We start from the raw sequence: 24,989 nt of genomic DNA on the forward strand, positions 1-24,989 counted from the left end.
CCTCTAACCTGTCTGTTCTCCAAGCTGAAGAGCCCTAACCTTTTTAGCCTTTCCTCACAGGGGAATTGTTCCATCCCCTTTATTATTTTGGTCACCTTTCTCTGTACCTTTTCTAATTCCACGCTATCGCTTTTGAGGTGCAGTGAGCAGAATTGCACAGAATACTCAAGGTGCAGTCGCAGCATGGAGCGATACAGAGGCACTATGTTATTCTGTTTTATTTTCCATTCCTTTCCTAATAATTCCTACCATTCTATTTGCAGCAGATTGATGAAGCAAGATTTCTCTTGGCTAAATCCATGCTGGTTTTGTCCATTAAACTATGACTAGCTATATGTTCACTAAGTTTGTTTTTTATAATAGTTTCAACCATTTTTCCTGGCACTGACATTAGGCCAATCTGTAGTTTTCTGGATCACCCCAGGAATCATTTTCAAAAACTGGCATTACATTGGCCAACCTCCAGGTACTGTAGCTGAGTTTAATGATAATCAATAAACTGCATTACATTTAAAATTGACTTGAGTATATAAACTGGCTCTTGTTAATGTGCAAGTTTTACATGATTAAGTATAATAAAAAGTATCGGGTAATATTCTAAAGGTGCTATTTTCAAATAGCCTGCCCAATCTAATGGTATTTTGTATTCATTGACCTTGTATCAAGTTTTCAAAGGTAAAGTACACTCTTGTACTTTCCTTTTGAAAATTGCCCATAGGTATAAAGGAACCTGTGGGCATACTTTTTCTGGGAAACAATGAGCATAAGTTTGATAATCCCAATCTGTATGTGTTTCCCACTGCTCCTGGGAACACCTCCCCTTCAGTCTGGCTGAGGGAGGGTAATATTCAAATAGCTTCATTTACCCAGTACTGAAAATGTTCCTCCCCATTATAAGGCAAGTAGCACATGTCACAGTACAAAGTTTACTTTCAATCATTCAAAGAGCAACTAGCTTGTTGAAAAAAGTGGCTTATTTTTATAAACTCTGCGGTCTTTATATATTTTTTTCACTGCACCTTTTATTTCATCGTAATGTGGCAGTGAAATGAAGACTGGAGAGCTTACGAGTCAGTTAATGGCTCCCAAGTGTTCTGGTTAAGACTGAGGTTGCAGGTTGGCTGCTTGTTAAGAGGATAGCAGGAGAGGTTTTTGACAAGTAAAATATCCAGACTTCCAATAATTGCTTTTTACATATACCAAAGGAATTTTTAGGAAAGAATCCAAATGAATCTCTGGTTTTCCCACAAGTGCTGTACATATAGCTATGAGAAAGTTACAAAAAAGATCATTAGTGTGCCTGACGAGTCACTGGCCTCTAATAAATCTCTATTAGGTTTGCACTAGGTTAGCTATTACTTTGCAACTACCAAATCACCAAAGAGAAAAAGAAATGAATATAAATGGCTGATCAAATATTTATGTCAGAAATCCACACCCAATGCTTCTGCTTTCACAGGTGTGATGGAGATACTTTCATGAAATGATACCAAAGATCCTCTTATTTTGGCAAGAGCTCACGTGCAAGCACATATCATCACAAAGAGACAGAGAGAATAAGCTCGCCACCTAACAATTTCTGGCATACATATTGGAAATAGTCTATGGGGAAGAGTTGTGTTAGGAAGAGGGAAGGCTACTATGTGGGAAAAGACAATGGAGTCTACATTGGTGCCATTCATCCAACTAAGTTCAGACTTATCCTGAGAAATGGCAGGATTTGAAAATTCCCACTGCCACCCCGCCTCCAAAACTTAGCCGGCTAACTTGGAGGAATTCTGTATGTATTTCTGGGTGGAGATCTAATCATACTCTAGAGTAGGCCTAAAGTTAGCTGGATAGAATCTAGCAAAGTTTAAGATAGCCAGGTATATTCAGTGGGTCCGGCACACTGCTGAGTATCTCTGTTAAGTTACCTGAACAAGTTTTTCCGGCTAACTTTGCTAGTTGGATAGTAGATGAAAATAGACCAGGCTCTTTCGAGGTGAGAGGTGAAAGTAGTAATAGGGTGATCAAATAGCTCCTGATGCTCTACTGCATCCATGAATATATTGCAATGGATACAACTGGCTAAAAGCATGACTGATTCAGTGTGTGCCTTTTGACATTTTTATTTATTTATTTATTTACCATTTTTCTATACCGAACTTCATGACAAGCTTCATATCAGGCCGGTTTACATCAAACTTAGGGGTTAACTGAACTAGGGTGACATGGAGATATGTCACCCTAGTTCAGTAGCTCGGTGACTGTATGTGAGAGAGATTCCAAGGGTCTGACTGTAAGAATACCTATTTTATGAGGCATTAATGATGGATAGCTGCAACTGGTTTACAATTATTGTAGGGCACACTTGAAGAATACACTCATCCTTCTCAAGATGCAGATGAGTTAGAAAGGGTCAGTAAACAAATAAAATATATACAGAAGAAGAATTTAAAAGGAAACAAATACATTATAGAAAATAAGGAAAAGACAGCAGCAAGAGAAAAAAAGGAGAGAAGGAACATTAGGGTAGAGACTGACTTTGGATTTTTCTGTACACCTGCAAAGAAAAATGACATGCTATGCCTTCTAATATTTTTTATTCTTTATAGACATTTGATATTCCACATTTTCCCAAAGTTGGTCTCAAGACGGATTACAATAAAATTAAATTTACTGGGTGTTGTATAACCTCTCAATTGCAGCAGCCAGAAATATGATACCCACAAGCAATATTCCATTTTAATCAGCTTTCAAAACGGAATTAAACAACATATAATTAATAGTTGGTGCACCCATCATTAGCTTGCAAAACGGCTTTAAAACAAGTGGGATAACAGCTTTTTTTCTGCTGGTTGTTAGACTTTTCAATAATATTTTGGTTTTCTTGAGACAATTTTAGTGGTCGATCCATAAAACACTCGTTGGCAGTCTTGCCCCATGTCCTCTGAACTCTGCTTTTGCTTTGACCTAATTTTTCGGCAATCCACTTTCCCAAAATAAAGGTTGCTCCAGCATCACGTGCCTCATGAAATGCAATACACATAGGGCCAGATTTTTAAAAGGTTACGTGCACCGGGCCTATTTTCAAAAGGCCTGGCGACGCGTGTAAGTTCCGGGGCTTTACTAAAGGGGTGGGAAGGGGGCAGGGCAGTCCAGGGGTGGGGTCAGAGGCTCCGGGCACAGCGGCCATTTGTTGCTGTGCTTGGGATCGCGCGCCAGCAGTCAGGAAGCAGGTGCAAAAGGTAAATTACAAATTTTTTTGGGGGGGGGGGGGGGGGGTTAGACTAGGGCTAGGGGGAGGAAAGGTTAGGGGAAGGGGTGGGAAGGTCAGGTTAGGGGGAAGGGAAGTTCCCTTCCAGGTGTGCATCTTATAAAATTGGGCAAAAATGTAGGCCGCGCGCGCTTCTTTTAAAATCTACCCCTTAATGTGGTCAATCTGACGCTGTTTTTCACTATCGCACATTCCGACCATAAATAATACATTTAAGTAATGAGTAAGGCACTGTTAAATTCCAAACTGAATGGCCTACAAAATGGTACAAAAATTCTATTAGGGGACTAATCCAGTGGGGGTGCTGGGAGGCAAAGGTTATGCAATTCCGAGTACAGAGGCATTTGAACAACTTAACAATCAGAATTTGCAGTTAGAGCATCACTGGGATCCAGCCAGATTTTATCCAGCTAACTTTAGGACTACGCTAGGGTATGACTAGATTTCCCCCCAGCTAACTTATCTCCACCCAGAAATACATACGGAACTCCTCCAAGTTGTCTATAATGCAGTCTTTAGTTGGGAGCTCAGTTACTTAGGCTGGAGGGTGTGGGTCTTAGGGGAAGCTCTGGCTGAAAAGCCATGGCTTTGCTTTTTTACTGAACTTAAGGTGCAGGGTTAATGGTACTTTGTTCCAAATTTTTGGGGCACAGCAGCCGAAAGCACGGCGTCTCCTGCCAGCCAGTCTGGCAGAGGTCAGAGAAGAGACATTTAGGAGGACTAGAGTTTCCTTGAGGGCATGTGAGGAGAAAGAAGTTGGGTGAGGTCCAAGACTAAATATAAAAAGGGAGAAGGCGTGGCTGGCCTAAAGGGACAGTAATAGGCTGAGAGCCACTGCTGCCACTGTCATTCAATGTGGCCTTGGGCAAGTCACTTTATCTCTCATTGTCTCAACTTCCCACTTTGCTGGTGGGGATAATTTTCAAACTGTGTGCACTGGGGAAAGGCCATGGATACTTTTTATCAATCTTCAAACAGTGCACACTTACTTTCGTTTTGAAACTTACCATGGGTACAAAATGCCAGTGGACATTTGCACTTACAGTTGCATGTATAAACTACTTGTATTATTTTCCTTCTCAACCTAAACATGCCCTTGGGCGTGCCTCCTCTAAATGCAGCTAAAAGTACATACCCTGTGAAATACATTCAGGGAGGATAATTGTGAGACAGCCAACATAACGTGTGTAAATCACTTTTTACATGCATAAATGACTTTGAAAATGGTCTTCTGACAAGCGATTCATTGTACCTGGATAGAATTTGCTCTCTGCTGATTTGTTTTTGAGTGCCATATAGTAGACGTCAACAGGTAAGGACCACTCATTCTGCCCAGCTGCCTCTGCCTACGCTGGTCGAGCTAAGGATATCTCCCAGCTGACAGACTGATTAGCTGAGAAGTGTAGATAAGTCAGCCTGCAGCCATTGCTACGAAACCTGCCACCTCTCCCCAGTTATGAGGGAAATTTTCAAATGAATCTAGCTAGGTTCAAATAGATGAACATGGCTAGATGAGGCTGTCTGAACACTGTGCCCTGTCAGTGTGGATAAAAGTACATGCAACTCTTGCACAGCAGGAATACTTTCACCCCTGCCGGAAAGGGCTAGGCCCGGGGAGAATGGGACAGGAAGAATGTGCCATAGCCTTGCCACCATTTCACGTTGGCTGATCTTACCTCAAAGCTAGTCACGTCATTGCGCCATGCAAGTCATTATTTAGTCCCTCTGCTGTTCCAAGTGGTTAGACATGGAAACCTATCTGCTCAATCTAACACCCAAGATCCCAGGCCTACCCAACTGCTTTCACCCTCCCGCACTCCTCCATCTGCTCTTACCACTGCCCTCGGTTTTGGTACTGCGGCAGAATTTTCAATATTTTTCAGAGAGAGAAGCCACCATGGAATTTAATGTTGAAACTTTTTCATGAAATAAAGTATAACAAAGAAATACCCAGTGTATATTTGGTTCCTCTCTGCACACCAAGCAACATGCCCAAACAATTTATACATTTTCTAATTTTCTCCCCAGATGAACAGGCCTATAGCATCAGGAATTCTGGATGCCCCTCCTCCTGCCATTTCACAATAAGTCAGAGATATTTATCTAAGGTGCATCAGGGAATATAAATGGACAACCTCCGGACTACCAGAGATGGCTTAAAATTGGGACCTCCCAAGACTTTATAATATGTATTGCTTCATGTTTCCAAATGATTTCACTTTTGAGGATTCTCATAAAACCTGATATAATTCTTTTTATCAATTATGGGAACATAAGAACATACTGTGGCTACGGCAGGGATTTTCAACTGTGAGCCTAAATCCCAGTAGTGGATCCCGGATGATTTGCAGGTGGTTCACAAGATAAAAGTCCCCACTGTGATCATTCAAGCAGTAAAAATATAAGGTCCGCACATGTAAAATGTTTGAAACACTCAGCATCATATTTGCAGCATTAAAATTGTGAACCCACCCACATTTTGATGTAGCCTTTGAAGTTATTTCATCTGGTGGCAGCTCCTGAAATTCTGCTATAGCTCCCCAGTGGATTCCATATGGAAAAGGCAGGAGACCACTGGCTGGACTCACCCTGATCTGCACTGTGGATTACTATAGGTAAGCTTAAGAGTCTGAACACGTGGTATCATGAGACGTCAGCAAGGAGTAGCAGGATGGGGAAAGAAGATTATTATTAACATAAACCATAATAATGATCATCAGAAATGATAGGAAAAGAAATATAGAAAAAGGTATTTGATACTATTATGGCATTTAGGCAAAACAGGGCATCTTTTTAATCTAATCTGTAATTTGTGTTTCTGATTTATATTCTGCCACCTCAAAGCGGATTACATATAGATGCTGTCCGAAGAGGGCTCACAATGTAAGGCTGTACCTGAAGCAATGGAGGATGACGTGACCTGCCTACCTAAGGTCACAGGGAGTGGCAGCAGGGCTTGAACCCTGGCTTCCCTGGTTCACAGCCTGCAACTCCGTCTATTCCTCCACTCCTGAACACACTACGAAAAATACTAGCGCTTCTAACCTGTGGCTAGTGAAGTAGACCAGGATTATGGCTGAAGCCCATCCACTGGTACAATAAAAAGCAGCTGTGTTCTATCACTGGTGAAAGCACAGACAATATACAGAGATGAAATGAGGAGCAGAAAGAAAAGAGACGGAGTCGGAGGCTTGTACTGCTTCCTGTGCAAAGTGCAAGGATTTTCAGTGGCGACCGGAAAATTGACATTGGGCACTATTATAACACAATCCATATTATTTCACTGCCTATGACACTGGTGAAAGAGCCTGAGAAAGCTTGGGCAAATTATCCACTCTGCTTAGCTGCCCAAAGGTCAAGTAGATTCCTAGATACTTTTCACAGGAAAATAAGGGCAATAAAGAAATGCTTTCATCTGTTTACACAGTGCTGCTACATCCACTGGGTCAATGTCATAAAATGCAAGAAAAAGGTGTACTAAGCTTTACTGCAATTTTATTTTATTTATATGCTGAAAAACAAGTTAACTCCCAATGCAGTCTGCTACTTGCATGCCTATGCATCAGGTGTAAATAAAAAAAACGTATGTTTGGCCCAGTGCGCCTTATTACACTGAGCCGCAATATGAGCAGTGTGCAGAAAACAGGATCTGGGAGCATAAAAATGAAAATAGCTGGAAAGTGACCTCAGCTGGGGTGGAGCGGAGGTTTAGCAGATGGGTGGGGATTAGGTAGGTGCATGGATTAGAGGATATAATGGAGGGATGTTAGGTGGGTGGGTGCTCGCGGGTACAGGGATGGGTAAGGGGGGTTCCCACAGCAGACCTCCCCTCTGGCTTAGGGGTTCAGACTCAGGTACCCCCAGTGCTTAGCCCACTTTTGTTTTCGGCTCGGAAATGTAACTTTTATTCCACCTCTGACCCAGGAGTAAACTCAGATTTCTGGGGCTAATGTCAGTCTATGGTGCCGTGGCAGTGCGGTCCTGGAACAGGGATTCCCATGCAGTGCTCCACCCCAGACCTGGGAGACCGGAGGTTAAGGACCCCCCCCACACACACACACTTGGGACCATGTTAGCAGTGCACCTTAGACAACTCATTTCTGGGGCTACTGTTAAAACATTTCTCCACTTCTGCAGCAGAGTTAAATTTCAGCATTAAAAACACGTTAATTAAGCCGTCAGGGCTTTAACATACCTCCCTGCATTGGTGAGTAAAAGCTAATGCCTTCATTAACATGGTATGGATTGGAGGTCTACTAATTTTTGCACACATTTTGCTTCTGCTTGTGTGCTAAACTCCTTATTAAATTGTGAGTTAAGTTAGATGCCTGAAACGGAAGTAAAAGTGTGCCCCTGTAATCTTCACTCACCTGTTTGGCACTGTTGACACAACGCAGGTACAGGCGGGCCAGGGCAGAGCAGCTCAAAGACTGCTTGGAGTTCTGCTGATAGCACTGGAAGATTTTATCCTGCAGCTCAGCACAAATTGGATGAACCTCATACCGCCTACAGAAAGAAAGCAAACAAAGCTATTATTTTGCTGGCTGGACACATGTGAAACATTTAATTAGTTTAGTTTCTACCCAACCAAGAAAATATAGTTAGTTAGTTGGAAACACCCCTTTTTCTCCCCTCTGGGATGGTAGGAAGAAAGGGGCTATTTCCATTTTACACACAAAAAAATGAAAAGGTTAATATTTCATTTTCTAGCTACTATGAAATGGAACCTGTCTTGTTCTCTGTATAACCTCTCAATAACCCCCTTGATCAGCTCAATATAGAACCTAAAATCCTATAGACTTGACAGATTTAAATTTAGGACTCAGAAAAATGTCCAGCAGAAACTGCAGAGTTTGAAGACTAAAAATAATCACATCTTATGTTTAAAATCATGGTTCAGAGATCCTCATACTTCTAGAAAACCGAACCCCCACTATTTAATTTATTACATTTTCTTATATACCGCCTATGAGGACAACCATGCTAAGTGGCTTACAGTGAAATAAACATAAATTTAAACAACTGACATCAAAATGCTCATAACAGGCAAAGCAAAATACACCAAGAGCCTCAACACATAAATAAAACAAGGCGGTACCTTAGATCAGGGAAATGCCAGTTTAAAGAAATAAGTTTTCAAGTTTTTCTTAAAAAGACTGTAGTCTATATTCTTCCGCAGCTCCATAAGGTGGGACCCACGAGTGAGAAGACCTGCATACGGGTAACCTCATATTTCACACTTTTGGTGAGCGGAGCCACCAAAAGGTTTTTACCAGAAGAACGCAAGTTGCAGGAAGGGGAATATCTGCTTAATCTACTAGAGGCGTGCAGGGTAAAAATGTGCTTTTGTTTTCAGGAGGTATTTTTTCCCACAAATTTCGGTTAGTGGAATGTCTGATTCATTTCATTCGTGTGAAAAAAAATCAAATCAAACGTTAAACCCCCCCCCCCAACAAACCTCAAAATGGACAAAGAACAACAACGGGGCCTCCCGTCCCTCCCACCCACCCAGAAAAATGCTGGGGTCAGGATCCCACTGATCCAGTCTGCCACTATGCAATATACATTACAATATGCATAAGCCTCTTTTATTCCTTTCCCAATATGCTCTCCTGACATCACCAACATCTGGAACTGAGCAGAGAAGTGCTCCAAAAATGTCAGCTTGAACTGAAGGCAAGAAACTAAAATCACCAAGTTGCGCCATTTAAATATGTTCAAAGGGAGTCAAGCGATGTGGTAAGTTTGGATAGACATGTGCTTCTAAGCTCTGGGTGTCACCCCCCCTTCTTGTATTAAGCAACTCCTTTCTTGATTTTGGGAAGCCGAGAGACTGACATCTGAACCGGAATCACCAACAAGTGCATTTTATTGGAAATCAAGAACTGGAATGTTGGCTAGGCTGGGCAAAAAGATAAACCCCTAGCTCTCTGAATCTAAAATGGCCACCACAAAAGAAAATGGAGGGCTGCATGTACTTAATGAAGTGGCTTACGTCAGTGGTAGTGGCAGATGAGTGACTCCCTGAATGAGAAATTAGAAGCACTCTCACAGCAAATGTGCAGAACTGGATTACAGATTTTAATATTCAAATGGAGGTAGTGGAAGGAAGAGTAAGCATGATAGAAGATGATACCACGGCGCTGATGACCAAACTGCATGCACTGGAAAAAGTTGTTGCAGAACTAGAGGAGAAAATAGATGACCTTGAAAACAGGGCAAGCCATAACAACTTGCGGTTTGTGGGCATACCAGAATCTGTGAAAAAACAACAATTAACTGATCTTCTGGAAATGTTGCCAATGGAATTAGGCATACCTGAGCTACAGAGAACACTGAAAACTGAACACGCACATAGGCTGGGGAAGAAGGCAACTGCTTGGAAAGGACCGCGGGTTATAGCCTACAATCTAAACTACACTCACATATTAATTCAATATTATCATAAAAAGAAGTTGCACTACCAAAATAGAGTATTCATTTTTCAAGCTTGGTAGTTTCTCTGGCCTCAAGTTTATCCAAGTTAAAATCTGAGACTTTGGACCAAACAGGATCTTTACAGGATAACTGGGAAGGCTTTCCGTTGAGATGGGCTGGGGAGACTATGAAATACTTGGGTTTGTGGATACACAAAGACACCACCAGATGATACGAGTTAAATGTCCTACCTCTTATTCAGGACTTCTCTAAGAAACTGAACGGTTGGATACACTTCCAAGTCTCACTGGGATGGGATATGTTGCGTTAGTTAAAATGATTTTGCTGCCGAAATTGTTATATACATTATATTACAAATGTTACCCATAATCCTCCACAAGAGAGATGTACAACAGATTCTGAGAATGTGTTCATCGTTTCTTTGGATGAGAATGAAGGTAAGACTTGAGAATGATTAAGTTACTGTTTCCCAAAATGGAGGGCAGTTTTGGATTCCCCAATATTAAAATGTATAATAAAACTTCCTGGAGGACTGGACTGGGGGGCATGCATATTACTCTGATGTAATGCTGGACCCTATCGATCTCAAATATATTTGACATATGGAGGTGAAGGCTTTACCAGCATATCTGTCGAGGTCTATACTTGTAAGGGCAGCCAGATGTGTTTGAAGAAATATTACCGTGTTTCCCCGATAGTAAGACACCCCTGATAGTAAGACGTAGTGGGAATTTTAGGGGGGTCGGCTAATGTAACACATCCCCCGAAAGTAAGACGTACCTGTCATTTAAAAAAAAAAAATTTTTTAAATACCTGTCGGAGGACCGCGTGGGTCCAGGCGGCTGGCGGCGGGAGCCAGGTGGTCGCGTGTTAAATCTAGGCTGCGGGCGGGCGCTTGTTCCAGGCGGCGACGGCGGCAGCGGGGGGGGGGGGGGGGGGGGGGGCGGGGGGACGCGCGTTAGTTCGAGACGGCCGGCGGGCGGCGGGTGGCTGCGTGTTAAATCTAGGCCGGGTTGCACAGCCGGCTGCTTTCGCCGCTGCCGGCTGCTTTCGGCTGCCGCTGCCGGCTGCTTTCGGCGCTCAAGGCAGTCACATGCTGTGACGTCACGGCATGTGACTGCCTTGAGCGCCGAAAGCAGCCGGCAGCGGCAGCCGAAAGCAGCCGGCAGCGGCGAAAGCAGCCGGCTCCTCCGCCTGGATGAATGAATTCATTCACTGCCGCAGCCCCCACCGGCAGCCCCCAGCGCCGAATCGCAGGGGTCGCACAGGCGCTGTGGGCCTGTGCGCGCATTCATTCACTGCCGGTGGGGGCTGCCGAGGCAGCCCCCACCGGCAGTGAATGAATGCGCGCCTGTGCGACCCGGCCTAGATTTAACACGCGACCACCCGCCGCCCGCCAGCCGTCTCGAACTAACGCGCGTCCACCCGCCCCCCCCCCCCCCCCCTGCCGCCGCCGCCTGGAACAAGCGCCCACCCGCCCGCGGCCTAGATTTAACACGCGACCACCCGGCTCCCGCCGCCAGCTGCCTGGACCCACGCGGCCCTCCGACAGGTATTTAAAAATAATTTTTTTTTGAACACTCAGGTTTTTTTTCCAATATAAGACATACCCTGAAAGTAAGACATAGTGGGACTTTTGGGGGTAAAAAGAAAGTAAGACGCTGTCTTATATTCGGGGAAACACGGTAGAAGTGGCATGACTTTGCCCTAGGATACTTTATTTTTGCTGCCATTAACAGGAACCCAGGATTTCCTCCTGGCGGTAGTGGTAAAATATTTCAGTTAGCAATCCTGGAAAATAGTATTGTCCAAGACTTTACTGACCTTCATAAAAAAAATGTGTTCTTTCCATCAGTGCATTCATCACATGGATTTTCAAAAAGAAGATATGATGTATTTTCAAATATGAAATTATAGTGTTAGGCATTTTCACCTATCCTTAGAGTCATAGACAACTGGACCATTTCAGCACCTTTTACACATTTTTCATCAAGGAAAATATACTTTGTCTTCACTATATAAATATCTTCATTTGATAACAACGTCAGCTATTAAATCAATTGGCTAACGAATGGAGTGTAGATTTAAATATGGTTCTCACAGAGGAAGAGGTATTTGCCTGCAAGGACATGTGATATAAAAGTACTGATTGTATTCCTCTGCGAGTATTACAATGGAGAATCCTGGATAAAACGTTTTTCACCATATAGAGCTTACAAAGCAGGAATAGCAGAGATGACTATGTGTTTAAAATGTGGACATGTGAATGCTACTCTTTATAAATGTTGTATTATAGTGAAGAAATGTGTATTGCTTAAATGAATGATTGACGTTTTGCCGCAGTTGGAGTTATGGAATGCCAATATGGTAGATTTATTATGCATGGAATTTAAATCAATCAAATTTAAGCCAGAATCATATGTAAAATAGAACTGTGGTTCTGGAATTGTATTTCCTTTAGAAACGTTCAATGTTGTGATTTGTATTTTTTGGGAAAATTAAAAAAAAAAAAAAAAAAAAAAAAAAGCTCAAACACATTTACCCATCCCAACTCTATGGGAATCAATGGGGAAACAACAGTGGAATAGCCAGAACTGATTTTTTTTTTTGGGGGGGGGCCAAGGTTAACACAGGTGGGCAGTAGGTACACAGGTCTGAGCCCTACTAATTGTACCCTTATCCATAAATAATGGCTTAGAGTGCACCTGACAAAGAATTTGTAAGTCCAACAGCTGTTATGCATCATGAGTGAAACTTTAAAATATTTTAACTTATTTCAAGCAGTTACCAACATTAACCATTCCTTATTAACCTGTATTAATTTTATATTTACAGCAGTTTATAAATATCTAAGAATATCATGTAAAAAGCAAAGAACAAACTTCAGATCCAATCAATCATGTAATAAAACAAATATCAATGTATTCTTTCATGAATCCTCTTTATAGAAAGGGAGAGATCATCATAACTACAATAAAATTAAAAAAATCATAATAATCACATGAATGAGTGCAGAGCAGAACTAGGACAGCTCACATTACAATCCAACATTCAAAATTAATATATATTCAAATTCTGGTGTCACCTCAGCAAAACAAAATCCTTCTACTGTTAAACACTTTGTGAAGTAACACAAACCCCTGCAAAAACAAAGAGAGACACCTAGAACTTTGCCATACCATACGATCACGGTACTGAGTCTCTGGAATCAAACAGCACCATTATTTATAAAAAGGCAGCTATACAAATATTATACCAAGCCCTAGAACACTAATACACCGCCTATTGGGCAAACAGAACAAGCCAGACTGCTACAAATCCCTACAGAGGAAACACACACTAGCAAAAATACTGCACCTCAGTCACACACTGGTAGAACCCAGACCGACCCTTATTTAATACAGATATAAGGGGCTACAAATTAGAACAGAAACTTGCAAATAAAAGCAAAATAGAAAACCCTGACTCTGAATAATGGAACTCCAAAGAGAAGGCAAAATACAAAAATATAAGAAAAATATGCACATTCCCAAAGATGGCATATTCCAATCACTAAAATCTCTAATTTTTTTTTTTTTTTTTACCTTTGTCAGCTGATCTTTTTATTTTTCTAATCAGTTGCTCCTGGTCTCTTTTTTCCACTTTCCTCGTGTCTGTCTTCCTAATTCTTTTTTCAGGGTCTCTTTTCTCTTTCTGTTTCTATCTCCTATCTTCTTCTCTTCCTCCCTCACACACACAAATAATTGCTCTCACTCTCATATGCTCTCCCTTTTCTCTCACACAGGCTCTTACACACTCACACGCTCTCGCTCTCACAGGCTTCCAAACACATACTCACAGTTTCTCACTTTCTCAAGCCCAGTATCCTGGTTTTCAACAGTGGCCAATTCAGGTCATGAGTACCTGGCAAAAACCCAAACAGTAAATAGATCCCATGTTACTATCATGCAGTGATAAGTAGTGGCCATGTCTTAAGTCTACCTGCTTAATAACAGTTTATTGATTTCTCCAGGAATTTGTTCAAATGTTTTTTAATCCCAGCTACACTAATTGTCTTAACCACATCCTCCAATAAAAAATTCCAGAGCTTAATAGTGTGCTGAATGAAAAATAATTTTTTGCAGATTTGTTTTAAATGTGCTAGTTACTAACTTCATGGAGTGTCCCACAGTCTTTGTATTTTTTTCAAAAAGTAAATAACCAATTTACAGTTACCCATTCTATTCCACTCATGATTTTAAAGACCTCTATCAAATTCCCCTCTGTCATGTCTTCTCCAAGCTGAACAGACCCAACCTCTTTAACCTTTCCTCGTAGGAAGCCGTTCCATCCCCTTTATCATTTTCGTCTCCCTTCTCTATACCCTTTCCAATGCAACTATATCTTTTTTGAGATATTGTGGCCAGAAATGCACACAATACTCTAAGGGGGTCATTTTCAAAAGACTTTAAACAATTAAAATTGGGTTTTACATGTGTAAATGTAATTTACGCATGTAAGCGGGCTTTTGAAAAATGAAACACTATATGCCTTTGAATTGTCAATAGGTCTTACATGTATAAGTACACTTTATGCTGGTAAATGGCTTTTGAAAATTGCTATGACAGTACGTTACATTTACTTGTGTAACTTCTTTGAAAATTACCTTCATAGTACAGCCTCACCATGGAACGGATACAGAGGCATTATGACATTCGCCGTTTTATTCTCCATTCCTTTCCTAATAATTCCTAACATGCTGTTAGCTTTTTTGACCGCAGCCACACACTGAACAGAGGATTTCAAAGTATTTTCCACTATGACACCCAGGTCCTTTTCTTGGGTGTAACTCCTATTATGGAACCTAACATCTCTCCTGTTACACACGGGCTCTCTCTCTCACAAACACACACACACAGGCTCTCACTCTCACATGCTTTCCCTCACACACACACATACAAACACACAGGCCCTCTTCTCTCAGACTCCCACATGCACACACACAGGCCCCCATGCTCTCATATATACATATACACACACACATGCAGGCCCCCATGCTCTCATACATACACAGGCCCCCCCCATGCTCTCATACATACATATACACACACACATGCAGGCCCCCATGCTCTCATACACACACACACAGGCCCCCATGCTCTCATCCACACACACATACAAGAGAGTTGAGTCTCACGCTCCTCAATGCCCTAGTCCCAGCAATTTCACAATCACACCTCACTGCCTTCCCATCCCCAGCAGTCTTACAATCATTTTCACTGCCAATGTTGTTCCTGCTTCTTTCCCTCTCACTCATTCCCTTTGCTTCTCTCACTACCCTCCCTTTGCTTCCACTGTCTCCTCCTCCTAACTTCACATACACTTTTCCCCTCGCTCCTCCATCTCCTCACTCACAACCCCCTCCTATCCCTTTATTCAGCTCAGCTCCCTTTTCCTCCCCTCCTGTCTCAGAAATAGGGAGAGAAGAAAAGGAAGGGAAGTTGAGCGTCTGAGGCAGATGGAAATGGAAGGGATGGGGAGAGGAGGCAGAGGGAGTGAGATGTTCCCACTCCTCCTACCTTCCCTTTCACAGCCTGCCTCCCTCACCTCTGTGGCCTGTCATCACCATGGTCTTCAGCTCGTGGGAGGTAGTACCCTTGCGGGCTGGACTTCACCAGGCCGCCGTAGTCCTCTTCAGCCCATGGGGGTGGAACCCTCCTGGGCAGGTCTTCACTGACCCACTGCGGTTGCACTTGTGTGTTTGCGGAGGGGTGGGATAATAGTCAGCTCGCTGCCGTGGCTGCGCTTATGTGCCTGAGGCGTAGGATCGTCATCACCATGTCGCTGCAGTTCTGCTCATGTGCCTGCAGGGGGTGATCCTCGTGGCCATGTCATCAATGTGCTGCTGCAGTGACAGGCATCTCTATATGGGCAGGCCTGAGCCCAGAGTGGGCAGGCCATGGCCCATCCATGGCTATGCCACTGGGAAACAATACATTGTACAAGACACATTTATAAGAAAATAAAGGCTGTTATATTGGAATTAAGGAAGCGTCTCATGTATACTGAAGTCAGAATACAAAAACAAAAATAGGTCTCATACACACTGCACACTTTGGCAGGAAATAGCAGCATAAATCTGCCATGTGGTTCCTGAATTCAGAACTTATTCACCTGTTAAAACTACATGTTTAACTCGCACACACAAGTGTGCTTTTCTTGGTATGCATCTTATGATACCCTTCAGACCTGCAGTTCTTTTGGCTGGGAGAAATGCTCTCTCATAAAGAGTCTATCCGGGCTCCTATAAACTGAATCTGGTGAACCAGAACCAGGCTTAACTTGACAAAACTGACTAGGAACCCCAGATACTCTCTCCCTGTAAGTTCTTTGTCAACCTGTTCCAATGTATTCCGCCCCTGAGGCGACAGTTCAGTTCCAAGTAAACCGGTGTGATATGTATTGTATACAGGAACATCGGTTATATAAAAATTAAAAATAAATAAATAAATACTGGAGGAGCCGAATGGTCTTCTCGAAGGACTCTAGAACTACTGGTGGGGATAAGCCTGTGACCAGCTAATCGTCCAGGTATGGGAACATACAGACACCCTGCTGACAAAGTTGCATTGCCACCACCGTCAGGCATTTCAGGTCCACAGAGAGGTCAAAGGAAAGCATTTTGTACAGGTAGTGCATGTCCTCTTACCCAAACCTGAGGAACGTCCAGTGGGTGGCATGAATGGGGCCCTTGAGTTCCAGAGCGCACATCCAATCCCTTAGCTGAATGAAAGGAAGGATCATTTGGAGAGAGTTCATCATACCCTCGCCTAACTCTCAGTCTTCATAAATCCAGTATAGGCCTCAGTCCTCCCGATTTCTTGAGGATTAGGAAAAACCAGGACTAGAAACTCTGGCCACATTCCTTGTAAGGTACAGGCTAGATTGCCTTCAGCAGGAGGAGTGACTCCACTTTCAACTGTAGCTGGGCAGATTGAGACAGCTCTAAATTGAAAACTAAAATCTGCTGAGTCAGGAAAGGGTGAGAGAAACATATGTGGTAGCCATATTCCACAATTTTCATAACTTACTGGTGCCATTCCGGTAGGATGGCTTGGAAACTTTCTCCTCACTAGTGGCAGTCGGGAGGTGGGCTTCAGAGCCATCAAAACCTAGCACATGGCTAAGACTGATGCATTTCCCCCTAATGGTCCAAGCAGGAAGCTGCTGCTGCTGCTTTGGAGGGGGAAGGACAATAAACACTAAAAAGAGCAAAAAGCACATCTCTGGAATAATGGCTGCTTGTAAAAGAAGAACTAGTATCTACTTGAAGCCATCTGATCCTCCACTGCAGCTAACGACTGTAGTGTGGATTGATGCTTCTTAATCAAAGTGACCTTCAACTAGTTTTATCATTAACAAGCACCCTCTTCCGCCATAAAGGGCACATCTTCAAGACGATCATGCACATTTTCTTGGTGTTTGCAACTAAGCAAGTGTCCAGACCCCCAATAGCTGCTACCAAAATTCTGGCTATGGTACTGAAAGCTTCATAGATGGAACAGATAAGATACTTTTCACATTCCTCCATTTCTTGCATTGTGCAACAAACACCTACCTGCTCTGAGTTTGAGCTTTAACTTCTGGACACATTCATGCAGATACTGCACCATATAGACTTGGTAAGCTGCAATTCAGACATTCAACACAGGACTCTGGAAAACCTTTTTGCCAAATGAGTCTAATAACTTGGGATCTTTTCCTAGGGGCATGTTGGAATGGTCACGGATGTGCTTAGCACACCAATGCTGACTCGACCACCACTGAGTGGTGCGGGAGTTGGACCACCTCAAAATAAAGGATGGCTTCTACTCTATTATTTAAGTCCAGTTTCTGGACCACTGAAGGCACAATGTAGACATCTCCCATATCCTTGTCTGGAAGTCTTAGAGAAGCTTATGAACCAGGATAGCCGCATAATCCTCTCAAGGTGGCAGAAACTGAAGGAGCCCAACTACATCTGTTCTCAGGTCCTTCTCCTTACTTACACTGATGTTAAGAGCCTTAGCCAACTTATCCAAGAATCTGGAGTAGACGATATCCTCTGGGCAGAGGAGAAGTATGCTGCAGCAAGTCTGGAAAGAGATGAGATGGAATTCCCATGGAGCTCTCCTCATCTCCTGACTATGGCGGAATGCTAAGCCACAACCCCAATTATGAAGGTGGCAACTGAAGTTGAGACCTCTGCTGGCCAAGAGAGGAACCATCCTTAAGGAACTTGAACATACATAAGATCATAAGAAAGGCCATACTGGGTCAGACCAAGGGTCCATCAAGCCCAGTATCCTGTTTCCAACAGTGGCCAATCCAAGTCACAAGTACCTGGCAAGTACCCAAACATTAGATAAATCACAATCTACTATTGCTTATTAATTACCGTCACAGCAGTTTACGGACTTTTCCTCTAGGAACTTAACCAAAACTTTTTTAAACCCAGTTACATTAACTTCTGTAACCACATCCTCTGGCAATGAATTCCAGAGTTTAACCATGTGCTGAGTGAAAAAGAATTTTCTTTGATTTGATTTAAATGAGCTACTTGCTAACTTCATGGAGTGCACCTGGTCCATCTATTATCTGAGAGAGTAAATAACCGATTTACATTAACTTGTTCAAGTCCTTTCATGATTTTATAGGCTTCTATCGTATCCCCCTTCAGTCGTCTCTTTTCCAAACTGAACAGCCCTAACTTCTTTAGCCTTTCCTCATAGGGCAGCCCTTCTCTGCACTTTCTCCAGTACAGCTATATCCTTTTTGAGATGCGGTGACCAGAACTGCACATAATATTCAAGATGCGGTCTCACCATGGAGCGTACATAGGTATTATGACTTCCTCCATTTAATTTTCCATTCCTTTCCTAATAATTCCTAACATTCTGCTTGCTTTTTTGATCATCACAGCACTCTGGGCCAACAATTTCAATGTATTATCCACTATGACGCCTAGATGTCTTTCCTGGGTGGTAACTCTTAAGATAGAACCTAACATTGTGTAACTACAGCAAGGGTTATTTTTCCTTATATACATCACTTTGCACTTGTTCATGTTAAATTTCATCTGCCATTTGGAAGCCCAATCTTCCAATCTCACAAGGTCTTCCTGCAATTTACCACAATCCGCTTGAGATTTAACTACTCTGCATAATTCTGTGTCATCCGCAAATTTGATCACCTCACTTGTACCCCTTTCCAGATCATTTATAATTATATTAAAAAGCACTGGTCCAAGTACAGATCCCTGAGGCATTCCACTATTTACCTTTTTCCATTGTGAAAACTGACCATTTAAATCCCACTCTCTGTTGGATCTGATATAGCCCACCTTGTTCATCCTCTGATCCAAGAAGAGACTCCAACAGACAAAGGGAATACTGGCAGCTCCTGCGGCGAAGTATGCACCAGTGTGGGACTTGGAGCAGCCCCATTATACAGAACAATGACCTCCTTCTTGGATCCCCTTCGCCTGTTTTCGGGTGTTAAGGAGGAAAATAAATTCTTCACTAGCTCTGATAATTGGACACCCACTGATTGGGGGACTTGGAGGAGATACATCTTCCTCAGAAATCCAGATGGGCTCGTCCTCATGTAAATTTGGCAGTAAGGTTAAAAAGAAGAGCTCAGCACCGCAGCTGCAACAGTGACCAGCAACGAGATGCTCTGTGCCGGTGGTATCAACAATTCTTATCAGCATTCTGCTCCATAGACGGTGCTAGTGTTTCCTTGTGCACCATGACATCCATAGCAGGACTTAAACTTGTTCGTCAAAGCACTCTATTCCAGTGCTGCAGTTTTCTGTGCCGTGCAATGTGTGCTCTACGCCGATGACATGGATGGTACCAATGAGGCAGAAAAACAAGGCACTAGGCCTCAAGAGATAGACAGGAATATGCTTTTGCAGTAGCTCAGATGAAGAAAGACTGAAGGACTTATGGGGCAGTGTGTGAGTGCAGGAACTCCCATACTTCGTCAGTAAAGATGTCACTCATACATTTTGGCAAATTTGTGCCTGCTTGTCAATGGAGAAAAGTTGAAACTGGCACAGAAGTTCACCTTTCAGCGTAACAATGACCTGAAGCACACAGCCAAAGCTACACTGCAGTAGCTAAAGAACAAAAAAGCAAATGTCCTGGAGTGGCCCAGCCAGCATCTTGCCTTCAATTCAATCAAAAGTCTGTGGCATTACTTGAAGATTGCTATCCATTAATACTCCTCAAGGAACTTGACAGTAGAGATGTGAATCGGAACCAGAATCGGATCCGATTTCAGTTCCGATTCACATCTCTACTTGACAGAGCTTGAACAGTTTTGTAAACAGTACTGGCCTAATATTGACAAATCTAGATGTACAAAGTTGGGGGAGACCTATTCCAACAGACTCAGCTATAATTGCTGCCAAAGATGCTTCCACCAAGTTTTGACTCATGGGAATGAAGACTTATCCAATTGTTGGATTTCAGTTTGTTTTTTGGACATGCGTATGTGTTTTCTCCAATAAAAGGTTTGCACTGAAAGGGGTGGAGTGGAAAAAAAAATTCCTCATGGAAGTCTGTCGCACTGATACAACAAAGAAAATGAGAAAAATGCTCAAGGGGGGATAGATTTTCTATAACCACTGTAGTTGATTGTGAATATTATTTCTATTGTATTTTGTCTGAAAAAAACTTTTGATGATGTCTTTGTTTAAAATTGTAGGTTTACTTGGTGATTTTGTTTTTGCTGTAAATTTTTAAATTCCTTTTTAACCCACTAGGAGATTTGATGGTTATGCATGTAATAAATAAACTGGTTTTTCAGGTTAAAAATGTGCTCAATAAGTCTCGTGGAGTAACAGGCACTTCTTAAGTGTCCCTCTCAATCAGCAGAGAGGTGCAGGAGATATCCATTAATACCTACAAACCACAAGGAGACATCATTTATAATATTTACTTCACACAAGAACTCGTTTTCTTCTACTCCTAGCAAGCAGAACTCTGTCCTGAGGATCCTGACCATGCACACACTTACGAGGAGCCGGGTATCACGGCAGACTCAGGAAATCTGGTCATCACACCTGTTGCCAAGTGGTGTGTGTGTATGATGTGAAAAAGATGTATAAATTATACAGTATTGCCCACAATTTTCAAAGGCCTGTGTGCATAAAATACGGGGTTTACGCGCGTGGCCGGGCCTTGCGCACACATTTTAAAACAGGCCCAGCCACGCGCGTAAACCCCACTACATGCACAAGTGCTGGATCTCTTCGGGGGGGGGGGGGGCCAGGACAGCGCCACTGTAGGCTGTCCTGGGGAAGTGCACGCCGGCAGCCGGTGCGCATGTTATAAAATCGGCGCATCCATGTGCGTGTGCCGGGAACCGCACGCACCTTTTAAAATCGACCCTTCTATGCATACACTAGTTTGTGTGACAGAGAATACTGTCTGTAATATTGCTAACCAGTAGTATAAATAGACATTAGTATAATATGTCAGTACTGCACGTGTTTTAACTTTCCAATTAGCAATACGAGGTACAGTCATTTCTCCGTCACAGAAGCGAAGGTGCACATGTATAACTCATGCAGGATCTTCAGAAGAGAAATCTGCTTGATAGGAATGAAAGAAACTGTGTCCTTGTGTGTAGTATTGCAACAGAAGTGTCAAGTGACAATTGGAAAAGATGTTGTGCCTATCTTGTTATGTGTTTGTAAGAAATAATAGGTACCTGCTTGCCCTGGCCATTGACTGTTCCTACACCCATCTGCTAGCTCAGATGAGAGTTTCAGCAGTGCCTATCAGTACTCTGAGGCTTTTAATCTAGTACTGGCATGCATAATAGAAGGCAAAAGAAATAGAGGATAGCACAGAGCAGTCTGCAAGCAATGACAAAGTAAAGGATCTAGAAATCTGGAAAAAAAAAATAAAGTTGAGCAAAGAGAGAACTGTTGTGCCAAAGTTGTCAACCTTCCTATTGAAGACGGCACTTCCTGACTGCTGGCATACCTACAATCATGTTTTTGGTATTTAAATGCAATGTAGTGTAATATTTATTTATATACCGCCTTTTCAGGCACTTCAAAGCGGATTACATTCAGGTACTGCAGGTATTTCCCTCTCCCCAGAAGGCTCACAATCTAAGTTTGTACCTGAGGCAATGGAGGATGAAGCGACTTGCTCAAGAAACATAGAATGCTACTTTTCAGCAAGGTTAAGTTTCATGCAGCTGAGCTATTGTTTGAGTCACTGCCCCCTTTACAGAGCTCCCCAGAAAGAGGTCTGGAGGACAGAGACCCCCCCAGTAACACCATGTCTGGGAGTTCCATACCGCTTATGGCTCCCAAACAGAATGGGTCAAATTTGTGACAAAAGGGGAGTTAGGGGCTTAACATCATTGCAAGAATAGACTGCTTTTCTTATATACAATTGAAACATTATTTCAGGCAAAAGAAGCACTCAACAGTGGTAAAATCCCCTTTTGAAATGAACTTTAATAAGCTGAAAACGCCAAAGGGTCTAATTTTTAAATTATATCATATTCTAATACCAGCACTGAACAGTAAATTAAAACATGAAGTGGCATGGTAAAGGAAAACACACTGGACATTGAGATGCCACTATTAGTAGCATAGTGGTCAGTCTTTTTATTATATATATATATATATATATATATATATATATACACACACACACACACACATCTATCTAGCTCTATATATATCATTTAAAAGTTAGGGTTTTTATTCCTTTCTTTCCTTTCCTGCTACTTGTACTGCTTCACTACGAGATATAAATACGTTTTCTGTCTCTTGGGCGGAAAGAAGATGAGCTCTTGCAACTAAGGCAAGATGCAGGGAGGGGTAGGAGTAGAAGACAGGGAAGGATGCAGGTGCAGACTGAACCATGGAAATGTCAAAAGCTCAGGAAGTCACCACTAGGCCAACAGCAATCAACGAGGACGACTTGGCAGGCAATAGCAAATTGCAACCTTTGTAATAGGCTTAAGCAAGCCACCTTTCAGAAACAGGTGATGACCTTGTTGTAAAACTTGTTTAGGATGTTCCAGGACCTGCCTCCTGGAAAACCCTGTCAAAGTTGTAACCACTGCCTAGCTGGATAGCAACGGCCAATGCTATTGCTGGCATTGCTTAATCTGTCATGAATATGGAGACTCGCCTAATAGCGAGAATGTTCCAATGTGAACTAAGCAAAGAATTTATTTTTATTTTTATTTATTTATTTAAGGTTTTTATATACCGGCAATCATGAGCACATATCTTGCTGGTTTACATGGAACGGGAGTGCATTAAATACAACAACTAGAACTGTGGTGATCGAAGGAGCAGTTACAAATAACAAGGGTAGCAGAACTTGGATAAGAAGGAAGAGATAGGAAAGAATAAACGGTTGAACGGTATACAAATAAATTAAATGCTATGTAAAAATGGCATGATTAATGGCTGAATATTTGAAGTCCTTGGTTTGTATCTATAACGTGATATTAGATTGTGTCTGGGAAAGCTTGCTTGAATAACCAAGTCTTAAGTCCTTTCCTAAAAGTTAAGAGGCAGGGTTCCAGTCTGAGATCTGTGGGAATGGAATTCCACAGAGAAGGGCCAGCAGTGGAGGTGGCACGATCTCTTAGAGTGATGTGTTTGGTCATTTTCGCAGGGGGAACTTTGAGGGCGCCTCGGTAGACATTTCTGGTAGGTCTTGTCGAGTTGTATGCTTGGAGGGGGATTTGTAGATCGAGGGAGATGCGTTGATGAATAGTTTTGAAGATGACACAAATGGCTTTGTACATGATACGGAAGTGTACGGGTAGCCAATGTAACTCTTTCAGAATGGGGGATATGTGGTCTCTCTTTCTTGCGCCTGTTAGTAATCGAGCTGCTGAATTTTGAACCATCTGTAGTGGTTTGGAGTAGGAAGAGGGCAGACCTAGCAATAGGGAATTGCAGTAGTCTAATTTTGCAAAAATGACTGCTTGGATGATCGTTCTGAAGTCTTGGGCATGGAAAAGAGGTCTTATCCTCTTCAGAACCTGGAGTTTATAGAAGCAGTCTTTGGTTGTTTTGTTGATATGGGCCTTGAAGTTTAGCCGGTTGTCTATTATCACTCCTAAGTCTCGAACTTGTGTGGTAGGTAGGTTGGTGGGAAGAGTAGTGTTGGAGATGTTGGTTTCCGGAGAAATGAGAAGGATTTCTGTCTTAGAAGAGTTTAAGATGAGGTGTAGGTTGTTTAGCAGTTGTTTGATTTTCAGGTGGCATGATTCCCAGTAGTCAAGAGTTTCAGAGTATGTATCTTTGATGGGGATGATGATTTGGATATCGTCTGCATAAAGGAAGTACTTTAGATTGAGGTTGGTGAGGAGTTGGCAGAGAGGAAGAAGATAGATATTAAATAGGGTCGGAGATAATGAAGAACCTTGAGGGACTCCTATGACAGAGTCAAATCTAGAGGATTCCTTGTTTTGGATTTTAACTTTGTAACCTCTGTTATTGAGAAACGTTTTGAACCAGGATAGGACGGTGCCGCTGATTCCTATAGACGAGAGTTGGTTTAGGAGGATGGCGTGGTTGACCGTGTCGAACGCTGCTGAGAGGTCTAACAGGATCAATAGGAATGAGTTTCCTTTGTCAAGGCCCATTAAGATATAATCTGTCAACGAGGAGAGGAGGGATTCTGTGCCTCGATTTTTTCTGAAGCCGTGTTGTGGGGTGAAGAGAAGATTGTTGTCTTCGATGAAATCTGAGAGTTGAGAGTTCACTAGTTTTTCCATGATCTTGGCGATGAATGGGAGGTTAGCTATGGGGCGGAAGTTGTTGGGTTCCTTCGGGTCAAGGTTAGGTTTCTTTAAGAGCGGTGAGATTGAGGCCATTTTGAGGTCATCAGGGCAGATTCCTTGGGCTAGAGAGCAGTTGATGATATTTGTCAAAGATGAGGCTATTGTGTCTGGAATAGATAGAAGTAATTTGGAGGGGATGTGGTCTGCAGAATGAGATGAAGGTTTCATTTTTCTCAGGATGGCTTGTATCTCAGTGGAGGCTACAGGTTCAAAGGTGTTTAAGCTGGCATTTTTGTGTGCAGGTTGTTGATATGTCTGGAGGGCTGCTGTGTCGGGAGGCAGTTGTGTTAGGAGATTGGAAATTTTATTTTGGAAAAACTGAGCGAGTTCTTCGGCTTTGGACTGAGCCATATTGCTGGGGATTTCTCGCGGTATGGTTAGAGTGAGGCTGGAGACATAGGTGAAGAGGGCTTTAGCGTCAAAGACCAGGTTG

At 42.6% G+C, this 24,989-nt stretch overlaps 1 protein-coding gene across 2 annotated transcripts in view; it reads right to left on the reverse strand.

Annotated features, from left to right (window-relative positions):
- The window catches only part of CHCHD3 (coiled-coil-helix-coiled-coil-helix domain containing 3), a 522,566-nt gene that overhangs the window by 42,669 nt on the left and 454,908 nt on the right, over window positions 1–24,989 (reverse strand). For both annotated transcript variants that reach the window (XM_029615341.1, XM_029615340.1), the window contains one exon: window positions 7,630–7,765. In XM_029615341.1, the coding sequence (XP_029471201.1) occupies window positions 7,630–7,765 (136 nt within the window). The remainder of the gene's footprint in view (window positions 1–7,629; window positions 7,766–24,989) is intronic.

The sequence above is a fragment of the Rhinatrema bivittatum genome, chromosome 9 (assembly GCF_901001135.1).
Source record: "Rhinatrema bivittatum chromosome 9, aRhiBiv1.1, whole genome shotgun sequence".
NCBI classification, from domain to species: domain Eukaryota; kingdom Metazoa; phylum Chordata; class Amphibia; order Gymnophiona; family Rhinatrematidae; genus Rhinatrema; species Rhinatrema bivittatum.